Here is a 21,228-nt window from a genome sequence, read left to right on the forward strand (position 1 = left end):
CTAGCCATCGTAGTTTTACATAAATATGAATAGTTCTCGGTTGGTGATAGAGTTCCTTTTCTGTGAAACGAAAACTATCACCAACTAAAGTGTAGATGAGGACAATGAAGAAGTGAAGTTAAGGAAGAATTCAAAGAATTTTCATGGAGCTTGGAGTGTATAAGGTGTTTTGAAGAGCGATAGGTAGGCCTAATCACTTGAAAAGGGAGAGGAGATCAACAAATGTGTCTAACCTAAAGAGAGAAAAGACAGTGAGAAGTGTTAGCAGCATAATTATAATATTGATTTGAATTTTAAAGAGCCAAGCACCCCATTTATAGTTGAAGGCCTGACCAAGCTTACAAGCAAATTGGTGGGAGTTTTGAAATTTAAACTAGGTGCCAAAAGCAAGTCACATGGCAAGTGTGAAAGTGTGTATTCCGCGTGACTAATAAGGTTTAGGTAACAAACCTAGGGTTTAATGTGGACTTAATTGAGCCCAATTATACTCTAGTTAGGTTTTAGGAACCCTAACCTTAATCCTAGTCTCTTGAAGCAAATTACAAGCCAAAATCTATTCTACTTGAACTACGTTATTTTGCAAGGAATTAAAATCCTATTCTAATTTTTACAACTAGGTCATGACTCTTCAAAGATGTATAAGAGTATGTTCCATTTTTCTTGTATTATTCTAGCCATTGCCATTTAAAACATTGTATTTCTCTAGGATCTACCAAGACATTTAAAACATTGTATTTCTCTAGTGTGTGTTTGTGGGGTTTGCACATCTTTTCCTTTATCTAGGCTCTTGGGAGTTTCTACTTTATTTATATCTCTTGAATAACTTTCCTCCCTTTTGTACTTTTTTTTATGCTTTTTTCTTGAGATAAGAGTTAGAGTAAGAACTTTCTTTACGGCTTTATCCTTTTCTCAAATTTTGTTGTTCAACTTTGATACAAAGTTGAACCGAGTCATTAGATCTCTATAGGGCATGAGTTCTACTTTATCTCTTATCTCAAGACTAAGACCACTTAAGAACCTATATATGGTGATATTTTCTTCTTCCCTAATGGATGCTCTCATCATATACAACTCCATTTTCTACCCATATTCTTCTACACTCATATTCTTTTGTTGGAGCCTTTGGAGCTTGTTAATTAGTTCCTTATTATAGTAAGAAGGAATATAGTAACACCTCAAGAGATCATTCCATTATGTAATTGGAGGTTCCTTATGAAGGCATCTTTTTCTTTGTAGGGAGGTCCACCAATACATAACATTATTCTGAAAGCTTAAGGTAGTTAGGGGTACTTTTCTTTCCTCACTTACATGGTGATAGACAAATAATTATTCTACCTTTATTTCCCAATCTAGGTAGATTTCAACATTTTCTTTCCCATGAAAATGAGATAACTGAACTTTGGTTTCAATTCTAGCGCTTTCTCTTGTATCCCTTCTATGGGTAGGTTGATAATAATCATGTATTCAAAGACTCCATTCTCCAGTATGGGAGTCACCAAACGTAGAACTTCTAAGGGTTTGAATCTTTTTATATTTTCCTTTTATTATATAATATTTTTCTTTTATCATTCTTAACTCCTCCTAAAGAACTACAAGATGAGAATCTCTTTCACGTTTTTTTATCAATTATTTTATTCCTCATGTTGTAGTTGCCTTAGTTGAAGTGATTGTAGATCATGTCCCATTTGTCTTAGAAGAGTTTTTGTGGGACTTAAGTCATTTTCACTAAGGTGAGTAGTAGGTTTAGACATGATAAATTATTGTATTAAAAACATTTTCCAAAGAGAAAAGTTAAGCTTAGTACACTAGGTAGATTCCTAGGAAAGGGAGGTGGACCATTGAGGATCATTTAAGTACCAAGCCTTTTCTAGCCAGATACTATCCCAATATACTTCATAATTTTTTCTCTAAGAAATTATTAGAAACACAACAAGATATAGAACAACAAATAAAAGAAAGAATTGAAAGCAAAAAGGAAAACAATTAAATTTCTAAGACTAGAAAATTTAAACTAGACATTTCCTAGGTGAGGCTTCTTGGCCCTCCTTTGGACCTTGAAGGCACACTCACTAACTAAAGCGAAAGATTAATCCACTAATTTGAAATTTTAAAATATTTACAACTCAAAATGAATATAATCACAAAATAATATTGCCTAAACTATTCATTCCAAGTGTTTTTTCTTTTTCTTGATTTTGGTGTTTCTTCTCCTTGCTTTATCTCCTTAGGATATTAAACCTTGATTGATCCACCGTTTTCCTTCTCCAAAGGATTATTTTCTCACCAAATCACAACTCCAAATGTTCACCAAGGTAAAATGCCACTCCAAATTAGAGGTCAAGCAAGTTAAAAAGAACAAAAAATTTAATTTGAAACAAGTACCACTCAAAAGGAATTGTGATTGACAAACTCAAATGATTAGAACAAAATTGACAAACAAAAACTTAAGGAAAACAAAGAAAGCAAGCACACAAATTGAAATCCTAAAGAGAGGATCTGGAAGAGATGAATAAAACCAAAATATTAAAAATTGTAGAAAATCATTATTTTAATTTTTGTTTCTAGATTCAGTCTCTGGAATTTTTTTCATTGTACAATCAATAAATTGAATAAGGGCACTGGAATTTTGTCAAAACATATGTCCAATTAATTTTCATAAATCTGGAGATTTTTTTGCCAAGTTCGTCTTGTTGGACGCATATTCATCGCGTTGGGTGCACTTAATCTAATATGCTTTTGTATTTGATTTTTTTTTTCTATTTGAATTTGGATGCACTTACTTAATAAATCAATGTACTTAATTTTAGAATTTTTCTCTAACATATCAAACTACAAACTACACTAATTAATTTCAGTCAACACTCAATTTTGGAAAATTTTTGGTAAAAATGATTTTTAAAGAATTTCGATGGAATATACTCAAGACACAATGGAAATTCTAACTCTAAGGACATTTTATTGAACTAATTAACAAGTAATGAACTCATTCAAAATTGAAAAGCATTCAAAGGCGCATATATGTTTAACACAAATAGAAGAATTCGACCAAAACAAGAAACAACAATTCAAGAAAAGTACTACGAAAAATTGTTGACAATTATGAACTAACATGACTTGACATGAGTAGAATTAGATTTAGAAATAAAATGACTTAAAATACACACGATTATATGAATTAAAAACATCAAAAAAAGAAACAAGACTCCATTAAAATAAAAGCTCATATACGGATTGCATAATTGGATTCCTTAACTCATGATATAGAAGGTTCAACATATAATTTAAAAATTGAACCAATTAAACCTCAAATAGGCACAAAATAAATGGTAAAACAAGATTAAAAACAACTCAAGACAATTAAAAAGTAATGTAGACAACACGAAAATTCAAAGAAAGACTTAGAAAAAGAAGAAGAAATAACTACACCTGGTTTGAACCATAGCTTTTGATACCAAATGATGGAGTTCCTTCTTCATGAACCGAAAACTATCACCAATTTAAGTGTAGATGGAGGCGGAAGCAATGAAGGAGTGAAGCCAAGGAAGAACTCAAATCATTCTCATGGAGCTTGGAGTGTTGTGAGGTGTTTTGGAGAGTGATAGGTGAGGCCTAATCACTTGGAGAGGGAGAGGAGATGAACAAAGGTATCTAACTTAAAGAGAGGCAATACAAAGAGAGCCTTTCCTAACAATGTTGGCAGCATAACTCTAATATTATTGATCTGAATTTCAAAAGAGTCAAGCACCTCCATTTGTAGTTAAAGGTCTGGTCAAGCTTACAAGCAAATTGGTAGGAGTTTTGAAATTTAAACTAGGCACCAAAAGAAAGTCACATGGCAAGTGTGAAGGTGTGTGATCTGTGTGACTAATTAGGTTTAGGTAACCAGTCTAGGATTTAATGTGGGCTTAATTGAGCTAAGTTATACCCTAGTTAGGTTTTAGGAACAATAACACTAACCTTAGTTTACTTAAGGAAAATTACAAGCCAAAATCTATACTACTTGAACTAAGTTATTTTTGAAAGGAATTAAAATTCTATTCTAATTTTTACAACTACGTCATGAATCTTCAAAGATGTATAAGAGTATGTCTCCCCTTGGAGTAGTCGGGTCTCACTCTTCTTGTATTCTTATAGTCATTGCCCTAGTGGTTGGTCCTTTGCTAGGGGTTGTGCCATTAGTAGGTCATCTCATTCGAAAAATACAATATGTGTGAAACTTAACCTTTTTGACTAAAAAGTATAGTCAAAAGTTAGTTTGGAAATGGATTGTGAGGCAAAATGGTTCTAACTTCCGTTAATTGTGTTCATCAGTCCCAAGACAATCTTTCACCACTCCACATACCCATTGGTATCCAAGACCTTATCTGGAGTTTATAACCTAGTGTATCTCAATAATAATTAACATGTTAACTTAACAGTTGTAAATCACACTAAATTCATAATTTCACGTATTCACCACTCTTTTGTAGTCCATATCTCAATAATTATCCACATGTGATCTTAACTGTAAATCACACTAAATTCACAATTTCCTATATTCACCACCCTTTTATAGATCGGTTTCATAGAGTTGAAATTTATCATTTCATGCCATCTCAATGTCAACACATACATATCTCCGCAAATAATCAATTTTTATCACTTGCTAAACCAATATTTAATGTACATTTTAACGAAAATTTGATCAATAACATAATGAATGTATTTTGAACTTTCCCAAAATTTTCAAATAACACAAAATAATAACCAATTATCAATAATAATATGTTACATATTCAGGTGAAATTTATTGGATATCATACATTTTAAATAACATGAATAATACATCATTTCGACAATAAATTCTTATAATTTAGAAACTAAGCAATTTTTCATATCTAAAGAATTCTTTTTTTTTTACCCAAATTTTTCAAATAACCATCACAACATCATAAACTAAAAAAAAAATATTCAAAAACTTTTAACAAGATTACAAAGATAAGGTTTATAGATTGGAGTCAACTATGTCACTTGAATGAAGCTTTGATCACAATATATTTAAAGAAGAAGAGCTCTATAAAAGTTTCTCTCTTCATAAAAACACATCTAAATAGATCCCAAAATGAAGGAAAGGATAAACTAAAAAAAGAATAAAAGCAATAGAAGAACTTACCTTGAATAATTTATTTTTATTAACAAAGAATAAATAAAATAAAACGAGCATTTAAGAATGTTCCAACCCTTATACAAAATTATAAAGAAATATCCTTGGACAATAAGAACCCTTCACAACAAAACACAATTTATGTTTGACACTCCACTCCCAAAAAAACTGGAAATGTTTCCTAACACTAATGAGAAATCCAAAAAACATAGCCAAAGACTAAGCTGGCACATCAAAAATTTATTTGCCTTTTGCATTACTTAGCAATGACATCCCAGGTAAAAACAACCTTAAACGTGTCTTGCCTAAAGGGACGTAGAACTAACAAATTCCAACAAAATACAACTAATGCACCTTAAACCATGGTAGTTGAATCGTGAATCGTATCGTGAATCGAAGAGTCTATATTTCGAATCGTGAATTGTTTCATGTCTTGAATCGTAAGATTCATAAACATTTAAAAAATATAATATCCAGCCGCATAAAAAAGATTGTCTTCATCTCATCTGGAACACTACAATAGAGATAACGTCTTTCTTTGTTCCAACACGATGATGCTTCATCCTTACTATTCCACCCCAACAAGTATGAGAGCAAAACTTACATTTTATTTGTAATCTATTTGTTGGAAGACTTTCACAGTACTTCCATGAGATGTCTGACTACTTCCATGTGATGTTTGACTCTCTTTTTGTTTGACTCATCTTAATAAATGAATGAATGAAGACAACAACAAAAAGCCTCCCCTAAACCTCTCCTGTTTGCTCTTCCTCCACAATTAAAAAAAGGTTATTTCTGCCTCCGACAGCTGGTTTCGTTCGTTGCCTTCGCCGCGAGCTTCGTCGTCGTCGTTGATGTCCTTCACACCTTCAAGCTCTATCGTTGCTATTTGAGAGAAGAAGGACACCGTAGTTGTCGTTCATTGTCGCAGTCGTCATCGCAGTCACCGTCACAGTCTCCGTTGCAGTCACCGTCGCGACTTGGTTGTTGTTGGTCGAAGAAGAACGTAGAGAAGAAGGGTAAAAACTTTCGAAATGAGCAGGAACGTTTGAAATGTTGCACTTCGTTCGCGGGTTATTTATAAAAGCAATTAAAATTAAAATTAGGATTTTTATAAAATAATTCAAATTAAAATTAGGATTTTTATAAAATAATTCAAATTAAAATTAGGATTTTTTAAAAGCAAGTTGCGATACGGAGTCGTTTCGTACCACAATTCGTACGATTCGTATCACAATTCACACGATACAACTACGATACAGGAGAAAAATGATTATTCTTGTGATTCATATCGTAGGCACTCAGAATCGTATCGTGAATCGTACAATACTTACTACCATGCCTTAAACCTACACAAGCTGAATCACAACAAGATAGACCATCACAGCAAAAACCTTGAATAATTGATAAAGAAACCTTTAAATGCCCTATGAACTCAAAGTCCTAAAAAAAAAAAAGCACCTTTAACAACCCACATCAGAAACCTACAGTTGAAAAGAGAAAATTTTATATCCTTGTGAAGTTTGGCATACATCACTCTTTGACATCACTGCATAAACACACCAAAGGAAAGAAATTCTAAGTTAAAAGCCTAAAAATATATATTAGATGTTTCTAAACTCCTCCTAAAAGCACAGACTTACCTTGAATTATGAATGGGAATGTTAGAAAAGGATAGAAGAAGATGATGAGAAACGTTGGTTTTTCTTCTTGCTCATCAAAGGTGACCATCAATTTAGAAGAAAAGTGGTTTACGAATACTTGGCTTGTAAGAGAAGCCTTGAGCAAAGATAAAAGAAAATCAAATTTTTAACCTTCACTACATTGTGTAGTCGTGAGATTGAGAGAAATTTGTCTCAAGAACTCTAGAATCACCCATGGTCAAATTAACATGTCAGGAAAAATAAATTGGGTGAAAAAATATCTCCTCCCCTTTGTACAAGGCAAATTCTTCCTACACCCAACATTTTTTAACCTGCACCCAATACAATTTTAAAATTTCGAAAATACCCTTTATTCCAGAAATCAAAATCCAGAATAAATAATAATACATTCTGCAAAAATAAATACGAAAGAGTTGTGGCAATTTCTCCCTCCACCATATGAATTTCAGCATGCACCCAATAAGCTTTAGAAGATGACAAAAATACCCCTAAATGATGAAAATAACCTTACACAAAAATGGGAAAAATTATTTTTGAAACTTTTATCTGAAATATTTTGAATTTCAATTTTTGGAACATATTTTTGAATTCTGAATTTTTTTATCCAGTTTAGTTGTGTTCAGAATTTTTTTTTCCAGCATGTATTCTTTTATTTCTCAATTATAATTATTATTTTTGGATTTTTTAATTTGGAACAAGGGTAGTTTTGGAAATTTAAAAAATTGATATGGTGGTGGAGGTTAAAATTGATATGGTGCAGGAGGGTAGTTTTGGAAATTTATAAAATTGATATGTTGCAGGAGGGTAGTTTTGAAAATTTAAAAAATTGATATGGTGGAGGTTAAAATTGATATGGTGCAGGAAGAATTTGCCTTTGTACAATAGCTGGCTGAAAGAAATTGGGGAACAAATGGGCTTGACTTTTTTGTTTCTATTGTACAACAACAATCCATGTTGGCCCACATGTTGTGATGACAATTTTTCATTTGTTTCTACTAATTGGGTCTAATTAATATTGATTAGGAATAATAGTTTGAGACTATTTTTTATTTATTTTAAGTCACATAGTAAAAGCCATCAACCAACATAGTTAAATATAAAATTTTATTAAAAAAAAAATATTTGATTTCATGCAGAAGATAAACTAATTCTATAGTTTATCACCTAAAATTAACCATATTAAACTTAGTAATTGACGTAAATACATCTAATTCAAATATATATAAAATGCTGCAACTCTCTCCTTTTAGTAATCTCATCCCTAAATTTTACTGGTTTTGAAATCTCACATCTTACCTTAATATTCCAAATTACTTTTAACCAATAAGATGATTTTAATACGTAATTGCTCGATTTTTTAGGTTTGTTAGCTAAATAAGATGAACCAAAGCATATTGGTGAGCTCAATATATGACCCCATCCGACCAAATTATCCAGCTGATGACAGGATAAACTGTCCCACATTTTGTTATTCCTAAAATTAAACAAAACAACCTTGTAGACTACATATCTTGTTTGCCAAAAACAATATATATTTTTTTTAATAAAACTTCATGTTAATAATTTAATATTAGTATGGATCTAATATTTCAGCTAACTAACATTTCAGATCCAACAATCTTATAGAAAAATTGACACTTTAAGTTGTGCAAAAATAAATATATTAGTAGAAAAAGATATCTATACAATATACATATGTTCTCTTCCTTAAAGTCTTGAATAGAGTTTGGTGTAGGCCAAGTTTTTTCTTCTGAAAATTTAAAAGTTTGGTTCCCCCACTGACTTGCTTTCGCTGTTTCACCACCCAAACAACTTTCATATATAATTCCTTTTCCTGTTCCTTAATTTTTATATATACCATGAGAGAGATATAGAACATAAAAACCACAAAGCCTCTATAACATCTCCAAAATTTTCCTTCAAAAGCAAAGCAAATTAATGAAAATGTCTTTTTCCATTTTCTTCTTCACTCTTCTACCTTTACTATTCCACTCTTCTCGCTGCACCACCATTACAGTTGATGGATCTTCAGAGTGGAATAACCCCACTGTTCACATTGGAGATTCCATCAGTGAGTATTCCTACTAACAAAATACCCCAGAAAACATTGGAATCTTTGTGCTGAGCATTTTTTAACACTACCAACTAACATTACTCTATGTCTCAGTTTTCAATCACAAGCAACACTACGACATCTATATTTTCAAGAACCAGAATGCCTTTCATCTCTGCAATTTCTCACAAGCTATTCTTCTCACCAATCCCAACACTGCCTCCTACACGGTAAGACCCTTCAAAACTTTGAGTGCTTCCAAAACCATTGATTTTGCAGAAAAAAAAAAGGTTAAAAACTATGAATAATATCATATCTACATCATGCTTTTGTTAATTAAACTCAGATGTATCTAGTTACTTAAATATTTTTTATACTAATCTCTAATCAAAATTGAAGTTTCATTTTAACAACATACCTTAATCTCTATATTAATGTATATCATGACTGTCAACATAAAAAATTAGAGATTTCCACCAAGAAAAGCTAAGTAAACTATATATGACCTACTATGTTCTGATATGCTTTATAAAGAAATAAAAAAATCAATAAACCTAATTTTTTTAAATATAAAATGCTTAATATTGTCACATTCAACTTAGCAAGAGAATTAATTAGAAGCTGAACAGTTTTGTGTTGGTTTGTTATTATTTTGACCATTATATGTTAATGTTGTCAGTGGCATCCATCACGCCCTGGTTTCTTCTACTTTAGCTTCAATGATGGGTCTCTCAGAGCATGCCAAGCTTCTCAGAAGCTAGCCATTGAGGTGACCTCAGCAATAATAGCAGCCACACCTCAAGCTTCAGCAATGCCTCCACAACTTTCACCTCCAATTTCTGCTGAAGTGTCACCATCTCCTTTCTTTCCATGGCATTTTAATACTCTACAAGGTTCACCCGGTCCTTCACCTTCATCAAGTGGCAGCGTGCCCTTCATCAGCAGTAACCCTGCAGTGCCTCTTCCCACTGATGAAGTCGACTCTGCTACTTTCCACCCTCTTCCCACCTCTTGTGGCCATGAAGGACAGGTGCTTCTCTCTCACATTTTCCTACACACTCTTTTCATATCACCTATCAAATTCATGTGTCCATCTAAACAATACATGAACAAAATATAGAATTATATCTGTTAGTAGAAGTTACCTATAGATTCTATCCAACATGGTTTTCAGAAATGATAATCTGCAACTATACCATGGTCACAACATTAAGTATTAAAGTTTTTAAAATTTTAATTTACTATAACCAATTTTTATACACCAAATACAACAAAGAAGAAGAACGGTTACTTTTAGAGTAGAAAGATTTTTCGAGTATTTAAGATCTCACTTGCAGTCAGACATTGAAAAACATGATAAAACTGCAACTACTATTACAATTTGAGACTTCGTTTTCAAATAAGAACAAAAGTGTCTTGTGGGTTTGGGAAAATTTGTGGTAAAACAAAAAAAAAAAGTGTAATAAATATATATATATATATTTATATATATATATATATATATATATATATAAGGATTTATTGTCTCACTCTATGTGTAATAGATTGATTATCTGATAATACTTCTGCATTTGTCAATGTACAGATCTCTAACATGACCGTAGAAGCTGGACTATATTATAGAATACAAATGTTGGTTTTCTGTTTATGTTAGTGTACTTGCTCATTACTTTATGATCAAGGAAACACATGATAAATGTGTTAATTATTCATCATATTTTGGTAGGTTACACTGATTTGGGTCTATTCTATTATTGGTGGTTGCAGGTGATGATTGGATCATTTGGACTTGTAATAGCTGTGCACACCATTACTTCACTGCTGCTTAGTGAGATAGAGAGAGTGTGAATAGGGTGGCACCAGGGACTCTGATTGAGTCTAAAGTAGCTCTAAAAACTTATTATACCATGTATTAAGATGCCCTTACATTATCTTTCAATTCGCTTTTGCCACTTTTTTTGTTCTTGGATTTGGAGCACAATTGATTACATTGCTTTGACATATGCCTCAAAATCCCCTCACCACTCACTTTCCATGTTCATGGTACATTTTGGGTCCCCAACAACACCAATTAATTCATAGTGTGTCCATCCAGCTTAGCCTAGTTGACCATTGCATGCTGGTGGGGCGAGCTATGAAGTGTGCTGTGTTTCTCTTTCACCACTTGATCACTGACAGAAATAAATTGCTGGTCTAATAAAGCTACCAATCCAAAGTTCTCCCCAAAATTAGTCTTAGAAGTTTCCTTCAGATTCAATTCAAAGTAGATTCTTTATGATCTATGTTTTCTTACAAACTAAGAGTTTCTTCTTTTCTCATAATTGAATACAAAATGAAACAAAATAGGAATATATAAGTATTATATTTGTTTTACATAAATAATGCTTGAAATTTTTGCAACCTTGGGAGGTAGATAGAGAAAAATAAGATAGCATCTCATATATGTGTGTGATTGTATTATGAAATTTGGTGTAGAGGTGAAGAGTTGGTAAGGGTATTAAATGGCCTGGGCCATGCATGTGGTCTATTGAATATGGTGATATTGATCGAAATTGTTGTAAGAGAATTGATAATTCTATCCATATGAGTATCAGACATATGTAATTCATAGTTTGATGATCATGATTTTGATCAAAATGTTGCAAGAGAATTGATAATTCTCTCTTTGAGTATGTATCATACGTATGTAGGGATATAGGAACAAGATAAAGGTATCTTATAAATTTTTTGAATATCATATGTTCTCGTACAAAAAGGACTAAGAGAACTTCTACCTACTGAACTTTGCTTTAGTCAGTCAGTTCACGTTTTTTCTCACACTTCTCGAATTATATCGTATTTTTTCTTTCTCTACTCTAGCTCCTTTACTTCAATCAAGCTTTCCTTTTCTTCGTAGGCTCTTGGTCGGGAGGACATTTGTAAAAGGTGCTCTGATGCTCAAGTAATATTCGGTATTCAATGTTCGGTGCAATTAATGCACGATAATGACGTGCATTTTTCTCAAAAGTTGTGATTATTTATATGTTTATTATAGGCCCATTATTATTGGGTCGGATTAGTGTTTGGATCGTGATTAAGAGCGTATTACCTAATGTTTCCGTACGGTTTAGGCTTGTTAATCTCCTCCTGATCTTAATACAATTTGAACATGTTGGTTGACCAGAACCGGGTACCGAGGCTTCTAGGTCTCATCCGGTTCTGACTGGTACATTGGCCCCCAGGCTCAAGAGGTTCACTTGAAGAGTCTAGATGTGATCGTTGCTCTTTTTGAGGCAGGATGTGGCGCGTTGGCGGAGCCAAGGCTTTAACGGGACGAGCCTCATGATGACTTAGGGTTTTTAGGTGCGAAATTGTACGACGAGATAAGGACCGTTGGATCTGAAACAATCTAATGGATTTGAGCAAAGTGTCGTTTCACTGTTTATGGTGTTACAACGCCTATAAATAGTGGTTCCCCACCATTCACCCTTTACATCTTTTGCTCCGACTCTTCCGAGGTTTTTAGGCGTGAAACTGTACAACGAGATAAGGACTGCTGGATCTAAAACAATCTAATGATTTTGAGCAAAGTTTCGTTTCACTGTTCATCTTCTTTTACTTCTTCTTCTTGCCAACCGATCGACCCCTGCTATAATAAGCGATTCATTCCATCGTAATGGGTTTGATTGGGTTGATCACAAGGTCACTGAGTACTTTACTCAATTTTGCGACGACTCCTCCATTGTTTCTTTCGTGGAGAGGATTTGCCTTTCGAAACCAGATGTCGTGGATGGCATCATAATAGTAGATTATTGTCACCTGACCAACAACATATGTATCTGTTGGGCCCCTACCGAAACCCCTTTTTCATGCATATTCTTGTTTCTTCACTGGCCTCCACATAGCTTTTCCTTTTGATGAGTTTACAATGGGTGTCCTTCAGACACTCAATTTTGCCCCACTCAGCTTCACCACAACTTGTGGGCTTCCCTAGAAGCTTTTCGGCTTGTATGTCATATGTTTAACCTTTGTCCTTCCCCTGAGACTTTTTTACATTACTACACCTGATGGATTTGTGTCTCCTTTCTTGAGGTTTTTGTTGATGAATGCGGAAGCTCCATGGATTGTTGGCGGAACAAGGCTCTCCTAAAAGTGATGATAGCCTTGGAGGTGCATGAGAAATGTGGTTTGAGAGAGGTGAGGCCTACTCTTCTTGAAGGTGAAATTTCGGAAGATTAATATCCTAATCCTAAGAGAGTTTAGGCAAAGAGTGAGACTGGCACAAAATTGGCAGCATTTCACTAATGAATTAATCTTGTAAAAACATGAGGTAGGCTCCTCCTTTTATAGCCAAGGAGGACCGAAAATGAAGAGCCAAATTAGTAGGAAATTCAAATCCTAATGAAATGAAAGTTGGCGCCTAATGGAAGCACACATGGCAAGCGTGACAATGTGTGTCTCATGTGATGCCATTAGGCCTAAAGTAACCGGCCTTAGTTAGATTAGGAGTTTCTAGAAACCTTAATCTAACTTAGGTTGGTTTTTAGGAACCAAAGTTCACCCTAATTACAAATTAAACAATTTTACAAAAGAAAATTCCTATGCTACTTTGACAAGAATTTAAAGACTATGCTACACTTGATTTTGGACCTCTTGGAACATGTAGAGGTAAGTTTCTCTGCCATCAGTGGCAGTGTTCCAATCCTCATGAAGCCTCTTAGCCATGGCCCTTGTAGTTGGCCCAATATGTATTGATGTTTGGCTCTCCTTTGGGTTGATGATTGGCCCTCTTCCATCATCCCCTCCCCCTTGGAAAGGATTTGTCCTCAAATCCAAGATGTCATCTTCTTCATTAGTACCTACAAAAGGAGACAAGTCATTAACATTAAAGGTATCATGTACTCCATATTCGGTAGGTAAATCTAATTTATATGCATTATTATTGACTTTCTTGAGGATTTGAAAGGGTCCATCACCACGGGGACGAAGTTTGGACTTCCTCTTAGTTGGAAACCTATCCTTCCTAAGATGAAGCCAAACTAAGTCTCCTTCCTCAAAAATGATTTCTCTCTTCCCGTTATTGTTGTATTTGGTATACTTCTCAGTTTGTTGTTGTATTTGCATTTTAACCTTCTCATGCATTTTCTTAACAAATTCAGCTTTGATAGCTTCTTCCTTATGCACAAATTCTTGTGGATTAGGAAGGGGTAACAAATCCAAAGGAGTAAGAGGGTTAAAACCATATATAACTTCAAAAGGAGAAGCATTAGTAGTTTTATTAACTACTCTATTGTAAGCAAATTCAATATGGGGAAGGTACTCATCCCAAGATTTGTGGTTGCCCTTCATGATTGCCCTAAGCATAGTACAGAGAGATCTATTTACTACCTCGGTTTATTCATCCGTTTGAGGATGACATGATGTTGAGAATTGTAGTCTAGTGCCAAGTTTTTCCCAAAAATGGCTTATAAACTTTGGATCTCTATCGGATACTATACTCCTTGGTAAACCATGAAGTCTTACCACATCTCTAAAGAAGAGTTTAGAAATATTTTGAGCATCATCCACTTTGTGGCAAGGAATACTAAAACGATCCACTACCACAAAGATGGAGTCATGACCTCTTGCAGTCCTAGGAAATCCTAAAATGAAATACATGTTAATATCTTCCCAAGGAGCATTTGCAATCGGTAGAGGGGTATAAAGTCCATGAGCCATTGTTTTAGATTTGGCTTTTAAACATGAAATACATCTAAATCAATGTATTTGGACATCTCTTCTCATGTGTGGCCAATAAAATTTTCCTTTTAAAAGATCAAGAGTTTTGTCAACTCCAAAACGGCCCATGAGACCCCCTTCATGTGATTCCTTTACAAGAAGTTTTCTATGTGTACCTTGGGGAATACAAAGTTTGCCTTCTTTAAAAAGATACCCCTCGGACACATAGTAACCTTCTTGTGCTCTATGTTCACATTTAGCAAAGATGGATGCAAAGTCTTGGTCTTCTTGATAAAGTTCTTTTATGTTGTCAAATCCAAGAATTTGAGCACCAAGTTTTGAAAAGAGCACATGTCTCCTTGAGAGAGCATCTGCCACTATATTTGTGCTTCCCTTCTTGTATTTGATGACATAAGGAAATTGTTCAAGAAATTCCATCCATTTTGCATGTCTTTTATTGAGCTTGTGTTGGCCTTTCAAATATTTTAAAGACTCATGGTCACTATGTATAACAAATTCTTTTGAAACAAGATAGTGCTCCCAAGTCTTTAAGGCCCTCACAAGTGCATAGAGCTCTTTGTCATAGGTGGGGTAGTTAAAGGTGGCTCCATGAAGTTTTTCACTAAAATAAGCAATTGGATGCCCCCCCTTGTAACAAGACCGCACCTATGCCAACCCCCGATGCATCACACTCTAGCTCAAAAGTTTTAGCAAAATTTGGTAGAGCTAGAATGGATGCATTAGTAAGTTGAGCCTTTAGCCTTTGAAAGGCTTGTTCATGCTTTTCACCCCAACAAAATGTAGTGTCTTTCTTCACTAACTCATTGAGTGGTGAAGCTAGACTTGAGAAGTTAGGCACAAAGCGCCTATAGAAGCTAGCCAAACCATGAAAGCTCCTGACATCTCCTACATTTTGTGGAGTTGGCCATTCTTGGATGGCTTTGATTTTTTCAGGGTCAACATGTACCCCCTTTTTGTTTACTACAAAACCAAGAAAAACTATACTATCAACACAAAAAGTACACTTATCACTATTTGCAAACAAACTATTATTTCTAAGCACTAGGAAAACTTCCCTAAGGTGTTTTAGGTGGTCATCTAGGCTTTGACTATAAACTAAGATATCATCAAAATAAACTACTACATATTTACCTATACAATCTCTTAAGACATGATTCATGAGCCTCATGAATGTACTAGGTGCGTTAGTGAGACCAAAAGGCATCGCCAACCATTCTTATAGTCCAAATTTGGTTTTAAAAGCGGTTTTCCACTCATAACTCTCCTTGATTCTAATTTGGTGATATCCACTTTTAAGATCAATTTTGGAAAATATGATTGACCCATGTAGTTCATCAAGCATATCATCAAGTCTTGGGATTGGATGCCTATACTTGATGGTGATGTTATTGATGGCTCTACAATCACAACACATTCTCCATTTGCCATCCTTTTTGGGCACCAACAAGACAGGTACAACACAAGGGCTTAGGCTCTTTTGCACCCAACCCTTCTCCAACAAATCTTGCACTTGAGACTTTATCTCCTTTGTTTCCTCGGGGTTAGTTCTATATCCTAGTCTATTTGGTAGACTTGCCCCCGGAATCAAATCAATTTGATGTTCTATACCTCTAAAAGGAGGAAGTCCTATGGATCCCTCTTTAGAGAATATATCATCAAATTTATTTAAAAGATTTTTAACTTGAGGAGGTAGAATCATAGTCTCTAGATTTGTGGCAGTGCATGTAAGTGTTCCTTTACAAAAGATAAGGCTAGGTTGTTCAACAAGAAGCATATTTTCAAAGGTATTTTCAATTGTTTTGTCTTGTTGAATGACCTTATGGGAAGGAACACTTTTCTCCCACGCCTTTTGATCCCTAAGGATTTTCTCTTTTTCTATTTTTTTTCCTCATCCCTCTTTTGTTTCATTTGTATTTGATCTCTTACCACTTGGGAATGTGGTAAAGGATTAAGTACAAACTTTTTTTTCTTGTGGGTGAAGGAAATTTCGTTGGTTAGACCATTGTGCAAGGTTTTCTTATCAAATTGTCATGGTCTACCCAATAAAATGTGGCAAGCTTCCATAGGTACTACATCAAATAAAACATTGTCTTGGTAGTTACCTATTGAAAACTCAACCATCACTTGTTTATCTACAGTTAGTTCCCCATCTTCATTTATCCATTGAAGCTTGTAAGGTTTAGGATGAGGGACTACTTGTAGATTTAACTTTTCAACCAACCTAGTGCTACAGCAATTGCAACATGAACCATTATCCACAATGAGAGAACATATGTTTTCTAAAACTTGCCATCTTGTGTGAAAGATGTTCTCTCTTTGTGTTTCCATGGTTACACTAGTTTGGTTGTTGAGGGTTCTTCTAATCATCAATAATTCTCCCTCTAAAGGATATACTCTCTCATCTTCTCCCCCTTCTTCTTTCTCGCTAGGTTCTTCTTCACAACTTATATTCATCTATTCCTTTCAAAAACAAGGTTCTTTGGTTTGGACATTGTGCTTGCACATGTCCTCTTCCAAAGCATTTAAAACATTTGACATCCCTAGTGCGAATGGGTGGAGTGAGCATATCTTTGCCTATGGGTTTGGGAGTCTCTTTTGGTTTTTCCTTGGATGTACTACCCTCCCTTTTAAAATCTCTTTCTGGATAGGAGTTAGGGTATGAACCTTCCTTTTGACTTGAAGTTTTCCTTAAATTTTGTTGTTCAACTTTGATACAAAGTTGAACCAAGTCATTCAAGTCTTGATAAGGTAAAAGTTCAACCCTATCTCTTATCTCAAGATTTAACCCACTTACGAATCTAGCTATGGTTGTGGACTCATTCTCCCTAATGGAGGCTCTCATCATGTATAGCTCCATCTTTTGCCTATACTCCTCTACACTCATTGTTCTTTGTTGAAGTCTTTGGAGCTTGTCCATCAACTCCCTATTGTAATAGGAGGGCATATGGCGGCGCCTTAGGGCCCCCCTAAGGTCATTCCAATACTCTATGGGAGGCTCCCTATGAAGACGCCTATCTCTTTCTAAAGCCATCCACCAATACATAGCGTTCCCTTGGAAACTAAGAGTGGTTAAGGGTACTTTTCTCTCCTCACTTACTCTATGGCAAGCAAATAATTGTTCTACCTTCATTTCCCAATCAAAATAGACTTCTACATTTTCCTTTCCATGGAAATGGGGTAGGTCTTCCCTAACCTCTCTTGGGTTCTCTTGTTCTCTTCTATCTCTTCTAGTTCTCCTAGGGGGTGGTTGATAATACTCATTTATCCTAAGGCTTTCCTCCCCAAAAGAATCATGATTTTGAGAACTAGATGCATGAGAACGTTTTTTTTTTTTTTTTTTTTAGAATTTTCATCCTTTTCATTAGTCATTCTCAACTCCTTGATTTGGGCCTCATGCTCCAATTGTCTATATGAAAGTGATTGAAAGTCCTTGGCTAATTGTTTTATAAGAGATTTGATGGACTTTATATCACTTTCATTAGATTTAGAAGAGTGAGTTGACATGACTAAAGATTTGTGTTTAAAAGTATTTTACTTCAAGAAAGAAGAGGAAAGTAGTGAAGGTAGCTTTCCAGAGAGGTGAGTCACTAGGACTTCTTAAGTACCAAGTCTTTCCTTGCCAAAACCTATCCCTCAAAAACTTCACACAATTCTTTTTTAAGTAAATTACTTAGATCACAATGAGGAATGAAAAGTCAAATTTTATGCAAAGGAAAAACAATGCAAAGCAATTAACAAACAAAGCAAATAAGAAATGTTAAACAAGTAATTAACGTAAAGCAAGCTAGCTAAGCACAATTAAAGATGGCTAGTCTACAAAGCTTTAAACTAGGTGAATCCTAAGGTGAGGCTTCTAGACACTTGGAGCCTTTGAAGACACACTCACTGTCTACACGTAAGTAATCCACTAATTAAACAAAGGTTGAATGTTATTACAACTCAAACAAAATACAAAGAAATTGAATTACACAAATTAAAATTCAGATTTCTATACTATGCACTCCTTATCTTGTAAATGCTCTTCTTTGTTGTGTTCTCCAAAGTGTATGTGTTTGTATTTGTATTTGTGTTTGTTGCTGCTCCTTGCCTTAACCTCTTATGATTAGACAATTAAAATATCCAAAACAGTACCTACTAAGTAGAGATAGACTCACCACAAAGTCAATTCCACTTATTAAGCACCAATTGAATTTTTATCCACCAACAATTTAGAGGTCAAGAAATGAAAGTAAGAAACAAATTAAATTTTAAAACAGGACCACAACAAATGGATTTGAATTATATGACACAACTTATAAAGAGTTTTTGAATGAAATTGGACAAGCAAATAAAAATAGGCACTCAATAAAGGATGGCACACAAAAGGAACCTAAAGAGAGGCACTAAAATTGATTTGAAAAAACCAAAACAGCACTACTGGAAAATTCAGGTTCAGAAAGCGTGACTTAAAATATTTATGATGAGCTGGCTATTTTGAATTTGCTTCTGAAAATTTAACCACAAACGATTCAATGTCTTAGAAAACATTTGGCGCTGGAATCACACCAAAAACATGCACCAAATAATTGTGATAAATTTTTCAAAATCACTGTCCAACTACCATATTTTTTGGAGCCAGGATGCACTCTTTTTTTGTTTTATTTATCATTTTTTCTCTATTTTGTCTTTTCATCTTATTCTTTTTTTTTTCTTGATTTTCTAACATATCAAACTGTATTAATCCAGATTTTCAGAATTTTTCTCCAACGTATTTAAAATTCATAACAAAAAACAGTTAGTACAAAATTTGAAAAACAGAGGAGTCCTAATTCTGGAATTTAAAAACAGAATAAAAAAACTTCAAAAACACAATGGAGTAGATGTATATGAATTTGTATGGAACTAGCATACAAATATGAACTCAAACTAAAAGAAAAATGCACCAAAGAATCAACAAACACAGAAATATAAATCTGGACTCAAATCAAATCAAGAAACCAAAATTATCAACAAATTCAGCACTACAAAGATTTGATGACAAATTAGGAGAAACATGACTTAGACAAAACATAATAGGATTCAGAAATTAAAATGACTCAAGACACATCATATGAACCGAATAAAATTTCAAACAAGACTCAAACAACCTAAAAACAAAACAGCAACACAATTCTATATAGATTCCTACACAAAATATGAAAACAAGAAGCTCAAGAACAATTTGAACATTTTGCACCGATTGAATTGCTTCAAACAGCACCTAAATCAAATTAAAAAGCAAAAAACAGCAAGACAACATGAAGAAGTGAAGAACAACACGGAAATAAGAAGAACACAAACATAAAATTGTAAGAAGACACATAGCTCTTGTAGAACCATAGCTCATGATACCAAATGATGGATTTGTGTCTCCTTTCTTGCGGTTTTTGTTGATGAATGCGGAAGCTCCATGGATTGTTGGCGAAACAAGGCTCTCCTAAGAGTGATGATAGCCTTGGAGGTGCATGAGAAGTGTGGTTTGAGAGAGGTGAGGCCTACTCTTCTTGAAGGTGAAATTTCGGAAGATTAATAACCTAATCCTAAGAGAGTTTAAGCAAAGAGTGAGAATGGCACAAAATTGGAAGCATTTCACTAATGAATTAATCTTGTAAAAACATGAGGTAGGCTCCTCCTTTTATAGCCAAGGAGGACCGGAAATGAAGAGCCAAATTAGTAGGAAATTCAAATCCTAATGAAATGAAAATTGGCGCCTAATGGAAGCACACATGGCAAGCGTGAAAATGTGGTTTGATGTGATGCCATTAGGCCTAAAGTAACTGGCCTTAGTTAGATTAGGAGTTTCTAGAAACCTTAATCTAACTTAGGTTGGTTTTTAGGAACCAAAATTAACCCTAATTACAAATTAAACAATTTTACAAAAGAAAATTCCTATACTACTTTGACAAGAATTTAAAGACTATGCTACGCTTGATTTTGGACCTCTTGGAACATGTAGAGGTAAGTTTCTTTGCCATCAGTGGTAGTGTTCCAATCCTCATGAAGCCTCTTAGCCATGGCCCTTGTAGTTGGCCCAATATGTCTTGATGTTTGGCCTCCTTTGGGTTGATGCTTGGCCCTCTTCCATCAACACCTCTCACCCGACCAACCCTATAAATTGATTATCGCTTATCAGTTAGTCGAATAACGTTATTTTTCCCCCTACACCTCTTCTTACAAAAACTTCAATTGGTAAATTCTTTAAAATTTTCATAGAATCAGGGTCGGTCCAAATTTCCCTTTTACTGGATGAAGACACCCACTCTGTACAAGCACTGATCTCGTTTTTCTTTGAGTGCAGAAGACTTGATAGGTTGCCAAGGAGACTCCCTACCTAAAAGCTTTTGCCCGTGTATAAGTCATCCCAGCAGTGAACAAATTTGCATATTTCCTCTTCTCGATCGGGTTTACAACTTACTAACTTTATATTTTTTAGGTATCATGACACGGAATAACCCTACAACCAATGCAATGTTGACCGACCTTCGGGACAAGGGCAACCTTGAAACAATTCTTAGAATATATGGTTGAAACAAGAGGGGGTGAATTGTTTTCGCAAAGTTTACACAAAGAAAGGTGTTACATTGAAAAGATTAATTAAGTTAATCAATTGATTTATATGTTAAACTAGTTAT

General features: G+C 34.4%; 1 protein-coding gene across 2 annotated transcripts; it reads left to right on the plus strand.

Moving 5' to 3' along the window:
• The first annotated feature begins 8,545 nt into the window (after positions 1-8,545).
• On the plus strand, positions 8,546-10,859 carry LOC137837441 (uncharacterized). 2 transcript variants are annotated; one of them, XM_068646426.1, is made up of 5 exons: positions 8,643-8,878; positions 8,975-9,090; positions 9,540-9,890; positions 10,446-10,492; positions 10,628-10,859. In XM_068646426.1, the coding sequence occupies exons 1-5, from the start codon at positions 8,746-8,748 to the stop codon at positions 10,629-10,631; spliced, it is 651 nt and encodes a 216-aa protein (XP_068502527.1). In that variant the 5' UTR covers positions 8,643-8,745; the 3' UTR covers positions 10,632-10,859. The 2 variants fall into 2 exon arrangements, with proteins under 2 accessions (XP_068502526.1, XP_068502527.1); XM_068646425.1 differs by lacking the exon at positions 10,446-10,492 and having other exon boundaries at positions 8,546-8,878.
• Positions 10,860-21,228: the final 10,369 nt, after the last annotated feature.

The sequence above is a fragment of the Phaseolus vulgaris genome, chromosome 4, assembly GCF_000499845.2.
Source record: "Phaseolus vulgaris cultivar G19833 chromosome 4, P. vulgaris v2.0, whole genome shotgun sequence".
Classification (NCBI taxonomy): Eukaryota; Viridiplantae; Streptophyta; class Magnoliopsida; order Fabales; family Fabaceae; genus Phaseolus; species Phaseolus vulgaris.